The following is an 18,791-nucleotide window of genomic DNA, read 5'->3' as shown; positions in this document are numbered from 1 at the left end:
CTTCGGCGCCCACTGATTGACAGCGCCGCTCGCTGAACGTTCTTTATTGGGCCTCTCCGAAAAGACAGGCTACGCATATAACGAATGAGCAGCGACGACTTGAAGACCGTCTGGCAGTGCCGCCAATGGCAAAGGAGGGCCTCGGAGGCCGACGGGGGGGGGCCAATAGGGACGGGCGGCGGGGGAGGTACGAGGCGGAGGATAAAGCGGCGGTCGAAGCAGCTTCATTGTTGTGAAGAATCTTAAAGGGGCCGCAACACCCGGCTGGCCCGGCTCGGGGCCGGGTGGGAGCGGCAAGGGTCCGGGGCCGTCCCTGCGTGAAGGAAGGACGGGAAGGCGGGTAGTCGTCACGGGAGCCAGCGAAGTGGAGCGGGCATCGGACCGAACCCCCCCGACAGGCCCCGCCCCGGCCCCAGACGAATGGACCCTCCCGCGGCCAAGCGGAGCCGGGGTTGCCCGGTGGAACCGGAGGAGCGCGATGCCGGGGCCGGGGCCAAGCGCGGACGGGGACGGCCCGAGGCGCTACTGGACCTCAGCGCCAAGAGAGTAGCCGAAAGCTGGGCCTTCGAGCAGGTGACCGAATGGGAGAGGGGGAGGAACGGACCCCTAGCCTCTTACCGGATAGGCCTTCTCATCCCCCCCCACCCATCCCCCAGCCTCCGAACTGCCGTCATCAGAGAGAAATCTTCTCAAAGATCCTTAACCCTGCCCCGAGGCACCCTCTTATCCTCCCACTGCACTCCTTTAAGCCTCAGAACCCACCCTCATCCCTTCCCAGCAACCCTGCCCTCCAGCCGACAAGATCTAGAGCTGCCCCCAGCGCCCTACATCCCAACTTTTGACACTTCCTTCTCTCCTCCCCATGGTCCTCTCACAACTGGATACCCCTCTCATCCCCCATTAGGGTACCCCATTCAATCCTCACTCTCTCTAACTCCTCCTACAAGCTACCACCATTTGGGTCACCCTAGAGCAGAGCTCCTAGAGACCCACACTCCCCTATTCCAGATCTCTGCTCTATATCCCCTGTTGAGGATTCCCCATTTCTATAGATCTTAGCCTAAGAAACCCCTTTATGCTCCCTCAGCCTCCAGAACACATGCCCCATGGGGAGTCCCACTTTCCTCCATGCCCTTCCCTGAGGCCCTGTCCCCCACTCCCACCGCCAGTACTTCTGGGACCATCTCCCATCTGGGGCTGTCCAGCCCCTCCTGATGGACTGTAGGGATTTCTCCAGTTTCAGATTCCTTCCCCAAGGCCCCCACTAATCACCCTCCTCGCTGCTCCACCCCATGCATCCCAGTTCTTCTAGAAGTGGGCAGCAGGGTTGGGGTCTGTGTTGGGCTGGCACCTGAACAGGTATACCTGGAACCCTGCCTCTGTGGCTTCTGAGGCTTCTGACCTGATGCCCCAGGGCTGGAGATCTGGATGTCCCCTTTTCCAGCCTCAGTGTGGGTACCTTAGGAGCTGGAGATGTGGCCGGGACCTGACCAAACCTATGAGCTCCCACAGGCTCTGCCCGGCTGGTGGGGGGCGGGGGGACATCATTTGCCTGGCCTCTCCAGAGTTAGGAAGCCTGCTGGGACTCGGGTCTGGGCCAAGTGTGGATGGAGAAGGCTCTGATTCACGGCCTGGAAAATCCCTCCTTAGTCATCTGCCAACTGTTCCCAAGGCCTGGGTCAGTCACTGCCCCTCCCACTTCCCGCTGAAACCCAGAATTGGGGGTTCTGGAGCATCCCTGCCCCTTCACTATGTGTGAGATGCCCAGAATCATCCTAAAAATATCTCCGTAACTCCCATGTACCTGTCCTGGCCAGGCTAGGCACTAGAAAATTCTTGCCCCATAGAAGCTCACAGAATCTTCTGCAACCCTTTGGGAGTTGTGGTTTTCCTTCCCACTCTGAGGAAACTGGGGCACAGAGAGGTTGAGAAACTTGCCCAAGGTCACCCAGCGAGTAGCAAGCCCGCCTGGAACGCAGGCTCAACCAGCTCAGTTCATTGCTCAGAGCCCTTAGAGGTGGCTAGGACACCCCTCCCTTCCTGGGGGCCCTCGGAGGCTGGGAACAGTCTGTGGTGAGAGTTGGAGCTCACCAGCTCTGGGACCCTGAACAAGTGAATTCCTGCCACTTCTGAGCCTAAAATTCTCCAGGCTGTAGAATGTAATTAGTGTCATTGGGATTTTGCTGTGAAAATTAAGGGAAATTGAATATATGAAGCATTTATCATAGTATAGGCTGAGAAAATGCAGGCCTGGTCACTATTCTTATCACTTTTATCTTCCTTTTTCTTTCTTCAAAGCCTGGGAGGCAGGACAACCCTGGAACCTGACATCCAAGGGAAAAGCAGCAGAAAGTTCTAAAACACTTAACTCTGGGCCAAGTGTTACTACAAGCAATTCATGTAGATTAATGCATGTTTAATCCTCGTGATACGCAGGCAGCGAGTACTGCTATCATCCTCATCACTCTTGAGAAAACTGAGACTCAGAGAGGCACAGTGATTTGTCCATGGTCCTATAGCTTGTAAGTGGGCAAAGCCAGGACTCAAGCTAGGGATTCTAACCCACCCGCCCTTCCTTCAGGTTGAGGAGCGGTTCTCCCGGGTGCCAGAGCCGGTCCAAAAGCGCATTGTCTTCTGGTCGTTTCCACGCAGCGAACGGGAAATATGTATGTACTCATCACTGGGCTACCAGCCCCCGGAGGGCGAGCACGATGCCCGGGTGCCCTTCACCCGAGGGCTGCACCTGCTGCAGAGTGGGGCTGTAGATCGCGTGCTCCAAGTCGGTGAGTCCCCTACCAGAGAGGCTGGGAGACCCACAGAAGGCTTGAAGGAGGGACAATTGGAGGGAAGCCTGGGCCAGGGGGAGGTCCCAGGTCTCTGAGGAAGGTTTGACGAGATATCATGAACTACAGAGTAGGAATCTGCCTAGACCTCGGGCAGCAGGCTCAGATGAGAGGTGAGGTGAGGGGGAAGGATGTTGTACCAGTTCAGACAGCTTAGTTGGAGGGTGGGGAAGAGGTAGTGAGTGGGAGGAGGGCAGGACTGAGGCAGCATGGAGAAGAATTTGTAAAATGGAAGTGAGAGGAAGTTCCATACCTTGAATGGAGAGACCCAGTGCACTGGGACTGAGCCAGAGGCAAGAATGATACCAGACCTCAGACAGACTTAGGTGGAGGTTGGGATTAGACCTAAGGCAACAAGGCTTAGGTGGGAGTCTAGGGTAGACGTTTAGGGTCAGCTGTGAGTGGTAGTCTTATACCTCAAGTAGTGGGGTTCAGGGGAGGGGAGAGGAGGGGTAGAGTTTAGAGCTAAAAGTAAAAGATGATTCTAGACTTCAGGCATGGGGGCTCAGAAGGGAACCAGTAGAGGTTGAGCCAGAAAACAGGTGAGCCCTGGAACACTACCTCTCCATGGGGGCAGGTCACGTCTCCCAGCTAGAGGCAGGGGTTTGGCCAAGATGACCCTCCCTGAACCCTGTCAGCCTGGGGGCCCCCTTGCCTGGACATGGCCCAGCTGGCCGCAGGCTCGGCCACATCCAGCCGGTATGAGGAAGCTACCATCTCCGTGCATGACGCAGCCAGGGCCGGCTGGGGCCTGAGCTGCCCAACCAGTCTGATGAGCCTGGCATCTGCTCCCCAGGGTCCAGGGAGGGGCAGAGGTGATGAGGTGACCTGGCCTGCCACAGCAGCCCCTCACCCCCAAGTGTCACAGGCCTTTGGCATCTTTTTATGTATAGGTAAACTTTAAAAATTTTTTTCATGTGTTGATTTTAGAGAGAGGAAGGGGAGGAGGAAAAGATAAACATCAATTTGTTGTTCCGCTTATTTATGCATTCATTGGTTGATTTTTGTATGTGCCCTGACTGGAGATCAAATCCATAACCTTGGCATATGGGGACGGCACTCTTACCAACTGAGCTACCCGGCCATGGCGGCCTTTGACATCTTCCCAGAAAGTTATAGCACATCTGGACCCCAGGCTATATCCACAGTAACCCAAGGACTGAGAAAACCATCTCCAGTATCATCGCTATAGTAATCTTTATACTTGCAGTTATTTAGGAGTTGCTGTTTGGAAACAGTGTTCTAACCCATTGCCAACTATTAAGTAATTTAAACCATATATTTATAATATATGGAGGAGGATGTTACTGTTTATACTCATTTGACAGATGAGGAAACAGGCACTGAGAGGTTAAGTGACTTGCTGTAGGTTATTCAGCTGGCATTTGTACCCGGTCTTGCTGTGTGCCGTGGATGAGCACCCCCGTCCCTGGGGTGGCACATGGTGATAGTTTGGTTTTTGTTTTAGGGTTCCACCTGAGCGGTAACATCCGGGAACCCGGGGGCCCTGGGGAGCCTGAGCGCCTCTACCACGTCTCCATCAGCTTTGACCGCTGCAAGATCACGTCCGTGAGCTGTGGCTGTGACAATCGCGACCTCTTCTACTGTGCCCACGTGGTGGCCCTGTCACTGTACCGAATCCGGCATGCCCGTCAGGTGGAGCTGAGGCTGCCCATCTCTGAAACGCTCTCCCAGATGAACCGAGACCAACTGCAGAAGTTCGTACAGTATCTCATCAGTGCCCACCACACCGAGGTGCTGCCCACTGCCCAGCGTTTGGCCGACGAGATCCTCCTGCTGGGCTCTGAGATCAACCTGGTGCACGGTAAGGGCACCTCAGGGTCTGCTGGCAGGGGAGGCCTCGGCTCACAGCCATCTCATTTGCCATGTGACAGGCATTCATCACAGAATCCTCAGGTCCCTTTGATCCATGAGTAGGGGTAGGGGGCGTACTGTTGCCTGAGGTCAAGGTCATATACCTACTAGGTGGCAGATTCAGGATTTGATGTTGTCCTGGTCAGATTAATGGGGGAAAGCAGCCAATGGGGAGATTGAGAGTTGAGGGAACAAATGGGAGGTCAGAGCCCAGGGTGGGGATGTCCCAAGATCACAGGAACAGGCCTGGATGTGGGTGGGTGAAGGACATGAGGGTATGTGGGTATCAGGTGTGGAGTGCTGGTGGGAGATAGACCAGGGGGTGTTATGAGTGAGCTCTGGGAGCATTTGGAGCCTCGAGGGGCTGTGTCGTCCATTATAATGGTGGGGAGGATGGAGCAGGCTGAAGGGTAGACAGATGGATGGTAAGTAGGTGGAGATGTGGATGGATAATTGAGGGTAGGGGTGGGTGGATGCAGAAGGTATTCATGACGAAGAGTTGGGGTGAACCGACAGTGTGGAAAAGCAGGTGGGGTGGGTAAATGGGTGAATGTTAACTAAGACAGTAGGTGAATGGGGAATTGGTTAGTGATAACTGGGGGCTGTTGGGTGGGATGGTCTTTGAGGGGGTTGAGGTACACTGATGGTGGTGGACAGGTGAGGTTGGTGGACAACTGGAAGGACCAGTGGGTGTCTGCAGTGGGGGTGAGTTGATGGGTACATGGAGTGTTCATATGTGTGGGCTGACATGGTGGATGGATCAAGTGGGTGTAGGAGAAGTGGATGGACTAATGGGGTGTGGATGTTTTGGGAGATACTTATGAATGGATGGGTTGATAAGAGAAGGATAGATATAAAATTGGGGTTCACTGAATGGGTGAACAGTTGGAAAGACAAATAGGGGTAAGCAGCTGGATGTGTGCACCAATGAATGAGCTGGGCATAGAAAGGTAAGCAAGTAGAAGTCATGGGTGGGGAAGATGCGGGACTGACAGGGTCGGTAGGTGTGCTAAGGGTTATGGCTGTATGGATGGATAGATGCGTGGCGTGGCGTGAGGGTGTGTAGAGACAGGTGAGTGGTTTGGATGGATGAGTGGATAATGATTCGGATGGATGAGTGGATGATATTTTGAATGGATGAGTGGTTGAGTAGAAGGGTAGGTGATGTTTCAGGCGGGATCGATCGTCATCCCACCCAAATGGATGAATGGATAGGGGGAATGGGTGAGTGGTATTTTGGGTAAGATGGATACATGGATGGATAAATAGGTAGGTAGCATTTTGGGTGAGATGGATGAATGGAAGGGTGGGCAGATTTTGGGTGGTGTTTCAGATAAGATGGATGAATAAATAAATGAATAAATGAGCTAATGACATTGTGGGTGGGATGGATGGATGGACGGCGAATGGAATTTTGGGTTGGGTTGGGTGGTTTGGAGGGCTGAACGATGGCAGGTGCAGAGGCCCCCCCCCCGCCCCAACCCAACCTCAGCTTCCCTTCTTATCCGGCAGGTGCCCCCGACCCCACGGCGGGTGCAGGCATTGAGGACGCCAACTGCTGGCACCTAGATGAGGAGCAGATCCAAGAGCAGGTGAAGCAGCTGCTTTCCAACGGTGGCTACTACGGCGCCAGCCAGCAGCTGCGCTCCATGTTCTGCAAGGTGCTGCGTGGGCACAGTGTGCGGGGCTGCAGTGGGGCTGGAAGACACTGGTGCCAGGGCCCAGCCCCTTCCTCACCAGCCTGTCCCCTTGCAGGTGCGGGAGATGCTGCGAATGCGGGACTCCAACGGGGCACGCATGCTGATCCTAATGACTGAGCAGTTTCTGCAGGACCCACGCTTGGCCCTGTGGCGGCAGCAGGGAGCCGGCATGACAGACAAGTGCCGGCAGCTGTGGGACGAGCTGGGTAAGGCCCAGACCTGGAGAGGGGCAGGCACCAGGGCTTTGGCATTAGGTCTTGCCCTGCCCTGAGATTGGGGTCCAGCCCCTGAGTCCTTCCTCCACTCACTAGCACCTCCAATGTACGAGGCACTCACTGTACTGATTGCTGGAGTTACAGCAGGAAATGTTAACTACCTGCCTTCAGGAAGCTGACACCTGGTAGGGAAAACAGATAAGAAAATGGACCAGGGGTCAATACCCCTTTTCCATAAGGACCAGATAGTTGGGTCTCTGTCACGACTCCTCAGGTTTTTTGTTTGTTTGTTTTAGGTTTATTTATTTTTAAAGAGGGGGAAGGGAGGGAGAAAAAGAGGGAGGGAGAAAGAGAGGGAGAGGAACATCGATTGGCTGCCTCTCACACCTCCCAGTCAGGGACCTGGCCTGAAACCCAGGCATATGCCCTGACCAGGAATCGAACCGGTGACCCTTCAGTTCACCAGCCAGCACTCAGTCCACTGAGCCACACCAGCCAGGGCGTGACTCCTCCGTTTTGACTTGCAGTAGAAAAGCAGCCATAAATACATGTAACTGAATGGATGTGGCAGAATTCCCATAAAATTGTATTTACAGGCACTACTTATTTATTCGAATGTCACAATTTTCACAAGTCATAAAATATTCTTTTGATTTTTCCCACCCACCATTTAAAAATGTGAGAACAGGCCCTGGCTGGCGTAGCTCAGTGGATTGAGCGTGGGCTGCGAACCAAAGTGTCACAGGTTCGATTCCCAGTCAGGGTACATGCCTGGGTTGCAGGCCATGACCCCCAGCAACTGCACATTGATGTTTCTCTCCCTCTCTCTCTCTCTCTCTCTCTCTCTCTCTCTCTACCTCCCTCCCTTCCCTCTCTAAAAATAAATAAACAAAATCTATTAAAAAAAAGGAAAAAATGTGAGAACAAATCTCATCTCGTAGGCTGTTGAAAAACAGGTGGCAGGCTGGATTTTCTCTGGGGCAGTTGTGTGATAAATTGTGATAGACACGGAAGGGGAGGGGAATGGTGAAAGGAGCCTGGAGGCCTGGGTTTGAATCCTTCTTTCAACTTCTAACCTGTGTAACCTTGAGCCAGTGACTTTGCCTCTCTGCGCCTCAGTTTTCTTACCTGTGAAGTGAAGAGACATTAGTAGCAACCTCAGAGGCCAGAGGTGAGGGCGAAGGCGCTTCATAAATACATGCTGCTGCTGTTAGCATGAATGTTGAACCTCCCCATGGCCACATTCACTGCTCTCCCTCCCCAGGGGCCCTGTGGGTCTGTGTAGTCCTGAGCCCCCACTGTAAACCAGAGGAACGGGCCAGCTGGCTCCAGCTGCTTGGCAAGTGGGACAAGCTGGATGTGTGCCCACTGGAAGAAGGCAACTACTCTTTCAATGGACCAAGCCTGCAGCCCACCACGGCCCTCAGCCCAGGTAGGAAAGGGGTCCCTGCCATTACCCCAAAACCATTTCCTCCTCATCACAGGGCTCTGGGGGAGAGGAGAGCGGACCCAGCTGCTGCCTGTCTTCACCAGGAGGGAGTGAGTGCCCGGGCAGGGAAGTGGGCAGCCCAAGGGACAGTGAAGTGAAATGCTTATGAACCTTGTAGTTCCGGGCTGGTCTCCTTCTTAGCCTCCTCCCGGCAATGGAGGCAGAAGTAGGGAGAACAGAGGGAAAAGGAAAGAAAGCTATTGAGACGAGAGAGGCAGAAATAGAAGGGAAGAGACAGCAAGAGAGAGAGAAGAAGGGTGGATGGGGAGAGAGATGAAGAGAAAAAAGGGGAATGGAATGTGGGGGCGGAGAAAGATGGACAGAGAGACAGTTGTTCAGCCTCCATGTCCAACACTCAGGCACATGTTCACACGTGCACGTTTGAAAGGCTGCTGTAAGGGTTTGAGATGATGCAGGTCCGTCGATGCACCCAGAGGCTAGCCCTAAGCTGGTGCTCGGTGCAGGACACTGGCCGAGGCCCGGCTGCTAGGCCATGTTGGACTCTTCTCCCACAGGCCCAGAGGAGGAGGAGGTGGTGGCGGCTGCAGGTTCCCGCCACACCGTGTTTGGCCGCGCCCTGCAGGCTGGGTCACTGCAATGGACTGACACCCACCTGCAGAGGATCCTGGCCAGCGACTGCTATGGTCCCAGCCTTACAGGCCACATGGGCAGCGACAAGCCAACCTTTGACTCCCAGGGCCGCCCCCTCTGGCTGGAGGAGCCATTCCCCACCGCTTGCGCCCGTGTGGACACACTGCGTGCCCATGGATACCCCCGCCAGGCCCTGCGGCTGGCAGGAGCCATAGTCAACACACTCCGGCTACAGCGGCGGCATCAGCTTGAGAGCTACAAGCAGCAGAAAAAAGGTGGGTACCAACATTATCACCAGGTCCTGGGAGGCTTCCAGCACAGATGCCTACTACTGGGGCCTGTGGCAACCTCTGGGGTCTCTGGAAATCCAAGGGGTCTGTGGGCCCCACCAGGAAAACCAAGGTGTGTTGAGCATAAAGGCATTTAATATAGGGAGTTGAGGGCTCACAAAACCACCGCAAAGGCTGCAGGACTGAAAGTCAGGGGAGCTGCTGCTTGAGTTCAAGGACTTGAACTTGAGAAGCAGAGTAAGCCCAGCAGCCTACAGCCTCAGTGCGGGGAGATGGGGGTCATTCCCCAAGAGGACACCCAGAATCTGCTGGTTGGGCTTGAGAGAGGAGGGTGGCATTATGGGTTATGAGGAGGGAATGACACTGGTTGGAGGTTTTAGAAAGCACCCAGTTCCCACCCAGTGTCCTGTCAGGCCTAGAAGTGGCTATGGGATAGGAGCCAGGGGCCTGTAAAGGTGAGAGCTGCTGCAAAGCTCAAGGGGCAGAGATGACCCCAGGTGGGCAGATGGTGGGCAGGCACTGGGAGGCTAGGATCAGGGAGAGGAAGTCCCCTCAGGGGCTTAGGAGGATGGGCTGGTGTTGAGCCCCACTTCTGGCCTGCAGAGCTGCTACAGAAAGGCTCCACCTGCATCACCAACACGGAAGGATGGGTGGGCCACCCCCTGGACCCCATTGGCTGCCTATGCAGGGCACTCCTGGAGGCCTGTCGCCTGGAGGAAGAGACCCTTGCCCTTTATCCAGGTACCTACACTGAGGACCCCTGGAGGAGGTGGGGCAATCCTTACCTCCTTGGCCAAACCCCCTGGCTCAGTACCCCTAGAAAGTAAGGCTACACCTTTACCCTTGCCCTCCCCACCCCCCTTCCCCCAGTGCTAGGAGCCCACCTGCTGCTTGAAGATGGCCCCCACTCCCTGATCAGTAGTAGGAGCGGCTGGACTCCTACACCACACACCCCCAGTTTCCACATCTGGGGTCAAGGGCCATTGGGGTCCCAGAAAAGGGGGTCCACCTCCAGCATCTTTGGTGCCGGTTTCCCACAGACTCAGGTCCTGAGAAGCGGAAGGTGGCCTACCAGCACGTGCAGGTGCCCGGGAGCTCTGGGGAGTCCTACTTGGCACTGGCACTGGAGGTGGCACTGCTGGGCTTGGGACAGCAGCGGGCCCTGCCCGAGGGGCTGTATGCCCAGGACAAGGTGGTGCGGAATGAGGAGCAACTGTTGGCTCTGCTGGAGGAGGTGGAGCTGGACGAGCGGCTGGTTCAAGTGCTGCGCAAGCAGGCTGGGCTACTTCTAGATGGTGAGGCCCCGCCCCTAGGCCTGGCTGTTGCTACCACCCCTAGGCCTGGCCATTCCCAAAGTTAGGGTCCTAACCCTTCCTGAGCAGGTCAGGTTGCCAGTTGGATGGGGAGGCTACATCCCTAGCCCAGCCTTCTGGTCCTTAGCATTTCCTAAAGGTGAGATCCAGTCCTTGGTCTCGCCCCCTAGCAGTTCTGGCAGCCAATAACTGCTGGGATTGGTGAGGCCCCGCCCACTGCCCACCTTGGAGCCAATGAACCTAGTCGCTGATGCCCTGCTGGACGTGAAGTGGCTCTGCCCGAGGTCCTGCCTTATAAGACTCTGTCCCCCCTCCGCGCAGTGCAGTGAGGCTCTAGCTTGTCCCTGCCTCTGCTCAGGTACAGCTGCACCTCACCGTCTGTCCTCAAGCTACATACGAGTCCTGCCTCCCTGCCCAGGGTTGCCCAGGGTTTCATCTTTTCGGATTTTCCAGGGCTTTATCTGTCTCCTCCCTGTGCCCCCATGGCCCCAGGACCTCTCCAGCCCCTAGTTCCAGCAACTGTATCCTGGGATCTGCTCATCCCCTACTCAATCTGGGGGGATATGCAGATGTGAGCTCACACCTGGGAGCTGAGCTCAGGCTGCCTCTGCAGGGGGTCCCTTCAGTGGCTTCGGAGAGGTGCTGTTCCGGGAAAGTGTGCCAATGCATACCTGTGCTCGCTACCTGTTCACGGCACTGCTACCCCATGACCCGGACTTGGCCTACCGCCTCGCACTGCGAGCCATGAGGTAAGGACAGGCAGATGGCTAGGGACTTTGTCCAGAGGTCCAGGCAGGGTTAGGGAACGGGAGGTGCACTCACAGTCCCATCCTCGGGCCTGAACACACTCATTATTTCAATCTCCCTCACGCTGGCATCCAGGCTGCCCTGTGCTCTTGACTATTAAACATAAGTGTATAATATCTTCAATTTGAGAGACAATCACATGGCACAGAAATCAAGAGTACTTTTCTAGGCCATCATGTTCCAACATACCTAAATCTCTCTGGAGGCAAGCAGTGTTCCCACTTTCTAATCAAGAGTCAAGATTTCTGCAAACCCATAATCTGGAAATTGAAGTTGTCCTTCATTTACACCAGTGATATATTCCGTACCTACTCTTTTCCCCTTGTTTCCACTGAGCATTGTATCTTAAAGACTTGGTTGTATCATGCAGCATGTGAATCACTGTAGGGACACACCATAAAAGATGCATCTGGTCCTGGCTGGGTAGCTCAGTTGCTTAGAGTGTCATCCTGATACTCCAAGGCTGTGGGTTTGATCCCTCGTCAGGACACATACAAGAATCAACCAGTGAATACATAAATAAGTGGAACAATAAACTGATGTTTCTCTTTCCTTCCTCTATCCAAAAAATAAATAAATAAAAATTTTTGTAAAAAATAAGAAGGAACAATCTGGAACTGATAGACATTGACATTATGTTGAGAGAAATCAATTTAACAATGAGCTACCTTCTCATCCTTTCATACATGCACCAACAGATCACTGAAGCAGAATTTATTTTTTATTTTTTTAAGATTGTAGTTATTTATTTTTAAAGAAGGATGGGAGGGAGAAAGAGAGAGAGAGAGAGAATCATCAATGTGTGGTTGCTGGGGGCCATGGGCTGCAACCCAGGCATGTGCCCTGACTGGGAATCGGACCCTCAATGCTTTGGTTCACAGCCTGAGCTCAATCCACTGCGCTACGCCAGCAAGGGCGGAAGCAGAATTTTTAAGGCCTTAGGACACAAATAATCCTGTCACCTCTATCAGCCACATGGCCTTTGGTACATAAATAAAAAATTGTTTAATCAGCCCCCAGTGGTGGACATAAACAACACTGTGGTACCATCTTGCACACACCTCTTCCATCGGAACAGGTGTTCAGGCTGTGCTGCCCGAGGGGAGGCTCCAGCTGAGGCAGGGGGCCTCTCTCTCCTAGAAAGGATGGAGACTCAATCCTTTGCTCACAGAGGGCTTGCTTCTTCATCCCAGGCTGCCTGTACTAGAGACAGCACTTACGGCTGGAGAGCCTCACCCCAGCCCACTGGACTCCGTCATGAGTAACCGCTTCCCCCGCTGGTTCATCCTGGGCCACCTGGAGACCCGCCAGTGCGAGCTGGCCTCCGCCATGCTGACTGCCGCCAAGGGTGAGGACACCACCCTCACCCCCCACTCCATGCCTCTCCTTCCTCTTTTCCTTTGTTTCTTTCCCCTATGTTTTGTCCTTTTAACACATTCCACCAGTTCTCCTGGAGCACTTATCTAGATGGACCACTGTGGCAGGTGCTAAGGATGCCATAGTAAACAAAAGTGTCCCAAATCCCATGCCCTGTGGTGTTTCATTCTCATGGGGGGTAGACAGACAATAAAGAAGGTAAAGAGGATAGTTAACTCAGTAACAGTAACAAGTACAACAGAGGGAGATAAAGCAGGTTGACATTTAAGCCAAGACATGAATATGCAGAGTCATGCCAACAGCTGGTGTCCTAGCTCAGGCTGCCATCACAAAGTACCACAGACTGGGATGGCTTACACCACAGAAATATATTTTCTCAGTTCCGGAGGCCGGAAGTCCAAGGGTTTCAGCGTGGTCAGTTCCTGGTGAGGACTCTCCTGGCAGACAGCCACCCAGTGTGTTCACAGGGCGGAGAAAGAGCTTTGGCCTTTCCTCTTAAGGGCACTAATCCCATCAGGGGGCCTCGCCCTCTCTAAACTTGATTGCCTCCCAGATCAATCCAAACACCATCATGCTGGGAGTTAGGGTTCTAACATGTAGATTTGGGGGCACACAGTTCAGTCCATAGCATCTGAGAAGAATGTTCCAGGCAGAGGAAAGAGCCAGTGCAGAGGACCTAAGGCTAGACTGTGCCTAATGAGTTTGAAGAACAGAGAATGCTGGTGTGGCTGGAACAGAGTAATGAAGAATTGTACGATCTAGGTCAATGATGACATAGTGATAAAAAAACGAACATTTGTGTAGCTTTTGCCATGTTAAAGGCTTTACTAGTATGGCCTCTCAATGGCCCCTTGAGGTAGGTACCATTACATTAGTATTACTCATTGCTCAGATGGGGTAGCCAAGACACAGAGAGATAAAGTGATTTACAGAGAGTCATACAGCAAGGCAGGGATTTGAACCACGCTCTTGACCTTTAGGCATCAGCAGGTTCTGAAGTTTCTTCCTCCCACTGGAAGTGTAGGAGGGCAGAGGAGAAATGGGGGTGGGAGTGCAGACAGTGTTATGGGTCTTCACAGAATTACTGCCAGGTGCAAGACCCTCCATGCTCAGGCCTGTGTGGAGGGAACCTGTGTGAACTGCCTGGTGTTCCAGCCACATGCCTCTGCCCCCTTCACCCCAGGAGACCCAAAGTGGCTGCACACAGTATTGGGCTCCATCCAGCAGAATATCCACTCTCCAGCCCTGCTCTTCAAGTTGGCACAGGATGCCTGCAAGACAGCCACCCCAGCTAATGCGCCACCAGACACCACCCTGCTGGGTATTGCCCTGGAGCTGGGCCTGCAGGTGAGGGCCCCCAGGAGGATGGGGGCGGGGAATGCTTCCTGGGGGTGGGGCCTGAGTGTGAGTGGCACCTTTGAGGCCCTACCACAGAAAGGCAGAGTCTGTGAGTCCTGGAAGTGGGGGACTGAGGTTATCAGTGGGGGTGGGCCTATGAGTGAGGGACTCAGTAGCTGAGTCTGTAGGTGAGAATCTGTCTCTGTGGGTGTGGTTGAGGATGAGGAGGAGAGTCAAAGAGCTTGCTGGTGAGAGGGTGGGCCACTGAGGGAGCAGAGCCCAGGGGTTCTGGGGATGGGGTCTGGGGCTGACGTACTTACCGTTAAGGACCATGGTGGGTGGGGCTGAAGCTGAGCCGTGACAAAGCCTACCTATAAGGATTGTTCTTGGAGGTGGGCCCTTTAAGGCAACCCAGCCTGGAGGGAGTGGTGACCATTGAGGGGCTGGGTTTGGAGGATGCTTTTGCAGGTGAGGAACTGTCTGTGGGGGTGAGGTCTGTGGTTGAAAGTCATGGGGCCTGTGGGTGAGTGGTCCAGCCACCCCCACGGGCCAGGCTTCCTTACCAGGGCAAGGCAGAGGCCAGCATGCATGGGTGCATCCTGTAAGTGAGGAGCCAACTGCAGGGTGTGTGATGTAGAGTGGGGTGGGGCCTCAGAGCAGGGAGGGGTGGGGGAGTGGCCTAGTAAAATAAGAGAATAAGGAATGGCTTGGGGCAGGCTTGTAAGGGTGGTGTGAGACCTTTCCAGGCAGAATTAGCAACAATGGGCCCTCAGGCAGAACTAGCCAAAAACAATTTACTGTGGGGGCTGGAGCCATTAGGGGGGTGTGGAGGGGGGTAGGACAGGGGCAGAGCTTCAGAGAGGATACCCTCTATTTAGGAGCTTCCAGATAGCTCCTAAGAAGGCAGGGTCTACCAGATAGGACTGAGAATGGGGCCTGAGGGGAGAGGCAGGCAAGTAAGGTGCTTATTGGGGGCAGGAGCTAAAGAAGATGGGGCTTGTGGGGCAGGTGCTCTGCTAGGGACCACGGGGAGAATCAGGGGACATGAAGCATGGAACTTGCTGGAGAGAAGAGATGAGTTGGCTAGTTGTCCAGAGTAAGATGCATGAGACCTCAGGATAACATCAACCAAAAAATAAAAAACAAGAAAAATATTTTTTTTAAAGAACAAAAAAATAAGGAAAAAATAATTTAAAAGAATAACACCAACAATAGCAGTAAAAGTAATGGCTGATGTTAACCGAGCATTTTGAGGCAACAGGCACCGTGCAAAGAACTTTACTACATAGTTCTGTTTAATTCTCACAAGCTATGATGTAGATAAAATTTTTATCCCCATTTTACAGATGAGGAAAATGAGGCCCAAAAAGGTGAAGCCATTTGCCCAGAGTGTATGGCTCACTGACTCAGCCCCTAACTTCTAAATCTCCCTGGGCCCCTAAGGATCCCAACCTCCCTCCTTCAGACAGCCCAAGGTTTTGGGTGACCCCCTTCTGTCCCCCCTCCCACCCTGCAGGTGATGCGGATGACTCTGAGCACCATGACCTGGCGGCGGAGGGAGATGGTGCGCTGGCTGGTCAGCTGTGCCACGGAGATTGGTGAGATTCCCTAAGGGCACTTGCCACCCATCTCTCCATGGAACCAGGCGGGCACAAGAGAGATGTAGAGACTTTTCTCTTGATGTGGCCTCTGTTCAGGGCTTAGCCAGGAGGGAATGTTGGGCATAGGGACTGTGCTGGACAAAAGCCTGGAGGCTGGCCAGGCTCAGTGGCTTGGAGAGGGCCAGTGGCAGCAAAGTTTAGCCCCCACACACCATATGCAGTTCGCACCCAGTCCTGCTTCCCACTGCTCCTTGGAAGAGTGCAGCAGGGGGCAGAGTTGAAGAGTATGTGTCCCCAGGCCTGGCTGCTGGTGATGGAAGCACTGGGGTAAGCCCATGGACATACATCCATGTGCCTGCCCAGCTTCCTGACTAGCTTTGCCCTCTCACCTTCCCCAGGTCTGCAAGCCCTAATGAACATCATGCAAAATTGGTATTCCTTATTCACACCAGTGGAGGCAGCCACCATTGTGGCAGTGACAGGCACCACCCATGCCACTCTGTTGCGGCTACAGCTGGAGGCACCACAACGGGAGGAGCTCTGGGCATGTGCCCGCACCCTGGCCTTGCAGTGTGCCATGAAAGACCCACAGAACTGCGCCCTGCCTGCTCTCACCCTGTGTGAGAAGAACCACGCGGCCTTCGAGGCAGCCTACCAAATTGTGCTGGACGCAGCTGCCAGTGGCCTGGGCCACGCTCACCTCTTTACCATAGCCCGCTACATGGAGCACCGAGGTCTGCCATTGCGGGCCTACAAGCTGGCCACGTTGGCCCTGGCACAGCTCAGCATCGCCTTTAACCAGGACAGCCACCCTGCTGTCAATGACGTCCTCTGGGCCTGCTCCCTCAGCCACTCCTTGGGCCGGCATGAGCTTTCAGCCATTGTCCCACTTATCATCCGGAGTATCCACTGTGCCCCCATGCTCTCTGACATCTTGCGTCGCTGGACCCTCTCAGCACCCGGCCTGGGTCCCTTGGGAGCCCGCCGAGCAGCCAAGCCACTGGGTGCTGACCGGGCACCACTCTGCCAGCTCCTGGATGCTGCGGTGGCAGCCTACATCAACACCAGTCACTCCCGCCTCACGCACATCAGCCCACGGCACTATGGTGACTTCATCGAGTTCCTGGGCAAGGCCCGAGAGACCTTCCTGCTGGCGCCGGACGGGCATCTTCAGTTCTCCCAGTTCTTGGAGAACCTCAAACAGACTTACAAGGGCAAGAAGAAGCTTATGCTGTTGGTGCGGGAGCGCTTTGGCTGAGGGGTACCCAACAGGTGGTAGGCAGGGTCTCCCTTTGCTCCTGCCTCTGTGGCACCCACTCTCCATCAGGGGTCTGGACTGGAGGTCCTGTGACATCTTACTGTTAAGTCAGGAGAGGATTCCAGGTGGAGCTAGGTGGTCTTGTCTGCCATCCCCCAGGCCTGGCTAGACGTGGGAATGAGGAGCCGTGGCATCCTGCCACATGCGTGCCCAGGAGTGTGCAAGCAAGTGTGCGAGACTCAAGGATCAGAAGCCATACCACCACCCAGAGGCCTAGAAGGGGGTGTGTCCTTGGGTAGCTGGTATGACCCCACCTTGGGCACCCCAAATGCAATAGGCAACCTCCCCTCCCCACTCGCAGGCCTGGCTTGGGCTCCAGGGAAGCTGGGAGGCAGGACAGTCCAGAAACCGGTCTCAAAGTCAATGTAGCAGGCCCTCCCCACGTCCCACTCTGGGTAGCCGGGGAACTTGTGTTAGGGCATCCAAATCTTTTGTACTCTTTCCTCACTGCCTCAGGGGCCCCCTCCAGGCTGTCCAGCCAGAACCAATGGCTCACCCCCAACTGAAGGATTTAAAGAGGCCTCAGGCCTCAGCCACATACCTCAACCCCCATCTGGCCAGGACTCCTATTCCTGTGGATACCAGGGTACCAGGGTGGCCTGGGGTGGGGGCGGAGCATGGTGATTGCTGTCTCTTCCTCCCACTGGCTAGTCACTGGACATACAACTCAGGAACTGAGCCACGCTCACACTGCCCTCCAAACCTGGTGTCATCCAAACCTGGAGACAAGTGCAGGTGAGCCACGGACCACCCCCTATCCCGTATTTGGAAAGAAAGGCTGGCATCTGGGCATTTTCTGGCTCTCTGTCTCCCCCCTTCTCCTTCTTTGTCTCCCTCCTCTACCACTTCACCTTACTCTCCCTTTGCATATTTCTCTCCTTTTAGCCTTTCTATTTGTGTCTCTTTAAGTCCCAGCTGCTATCTTTTTGGTTTCCCCACCCATCCCCATCTTTCTCCCTCTTGTAATTAAGGACAAAAGATTACATCATTTTATAACTTTTTTTCCTATTTATTGAACTGAAATGTATTTCCTTTTTGTTTTTTAAAAGATTGAACACAGCTTTTTCTTCTTTATTTTGAGACCGAGGTTTGCACCCCCACCCCCAAACAGGGGCCCTCCATAGAAAATCTCCAGCCTTGTCTGTGGGCACAGCTTCCACCGAGGGGCAGACTGGCCGTGACTGCTGGTTTCATCCAGTGTAATAGGGTGAATAATGACAGGCAGAGTGGGAAAGTCACCATGAGCAAGCCCTGGGCTGAGTGCTTTACACCTGTCATAACAGCCCTAAGGAGTCGATAGAAACCTTTCCATCTTACAGAAGAGAGGACTGGGGTTCCAAAGTTTAAGGAAAGGCCACCCATTTTAGGAAGAAACAAAGTCTGACTTGGTGCCTTGCTGGAGCTGCATGGCCCTTGAGCTGCTGAGACTAGCCACTAGGGGGTGCTCTGGCTCCAGACATTCGCTGTTCAGAGACAAGGGGTACTTGTCTCCAATCTGCTGAGCTGTGCTGCAAAGGGAGCAGGTATTGCTGGGTACAACTGAGTGGGGGAGATACCCCTCCCCAAATGTGGGAACACTGCGCTTAGACTGGGCCTGGATGGGTGAAACTGGCCGAAACTAAAGAAGGTGGGCGTGGTCAACGCTGACACCGTCAGGGCGTGTCTGAGCTACTAAGCGGATGAGGCTTCCAGTATCCAAATAGAGTGAGAGGTTTAAGGCAGCGGCCCCCAACTTTTTTGGCATCACGGACTGGTTTCGTGGAAGACGGGGTGCGAGGGCGGCGGAGGGAAAGGCGGAGCTCAGGTGAGCTCCTCTGCTGTGTTTGGGGAGCGGCTCGGGAGACAGGAGGAGAAGCTCAGGCTAGTTTTACTTGCGTCCCAGTTCCTAACAGACCGCGGACTGACACCGGGGGTTGGGTACTCCTAGTCTAAGGGACAGGGAGAAGGCCCTCAGTTACCTTCCTTCACTGGCTCCCTGAGAAACAGAAACACTCTCGGTACCCACCTGCCTTGAGAGACCTTAAGATGGTCTGG

At 54.4% G+C, this 18,791-nt stretch overlaps 1 protein-coding gene across 1 annotated transcript; it reads left to right on the top strand.

The window, feature by feature from the left end:
• Positions 1-193: 193 nt before the first annotated feature.
• Positions 194-17,816, top strand: ZSWIM4 (zinc finger SWIM-type containing 4). The gene is made up of 14 exons (XM_028520095.2): positions 194-573; positions 2,582-2,783; positions 4,312-4,668; positions 6,231-6,379; positions 6,474-6,624; positions 7,898-8,065; positions 8,638-8,988; positions 9,607-9,744; positions 10,044-10,298; positions 10,930-11,065; positions 12,317-12,471; positions 13,684-13,847; positions 15,355-15,436; positions 15,838-17,816. Exons 1-14 carry the CDS (start codon positions 421-423, stop codon positions 16,695-16,697), a joined length of 3,321 nt encoding a protein of 1,106 aa, XP_028375896.1. The 5' UTR covers positions 194-420; the 3' UTR covers positions 16,698-17,816.
• Positions 17,817-18,791: the final 975 nt, after the last annotated feature.

This window comes from Phyllostomus discolor, chromosome 8, assembly GCF_004126475.2.
Source record: "Phyllostomus discolor isolate MPI-MPIP mPhyDis1 chromosome 8, mPhyDis1.pri.v3, whole genome shotgun sequence".
NCBI classification, from domain to species: Eukaryota; Metazoa; Chordata; class Mammalia; order Chiroptera; family Phyllostomidae; genus Phyllostomus; species Phyllostomus discolor.
The sequence above is the reverse complement of the archived record's forward strand: the minus strand, read 5'-3'. Positions and strand labels throughout refer to the sequence as shown.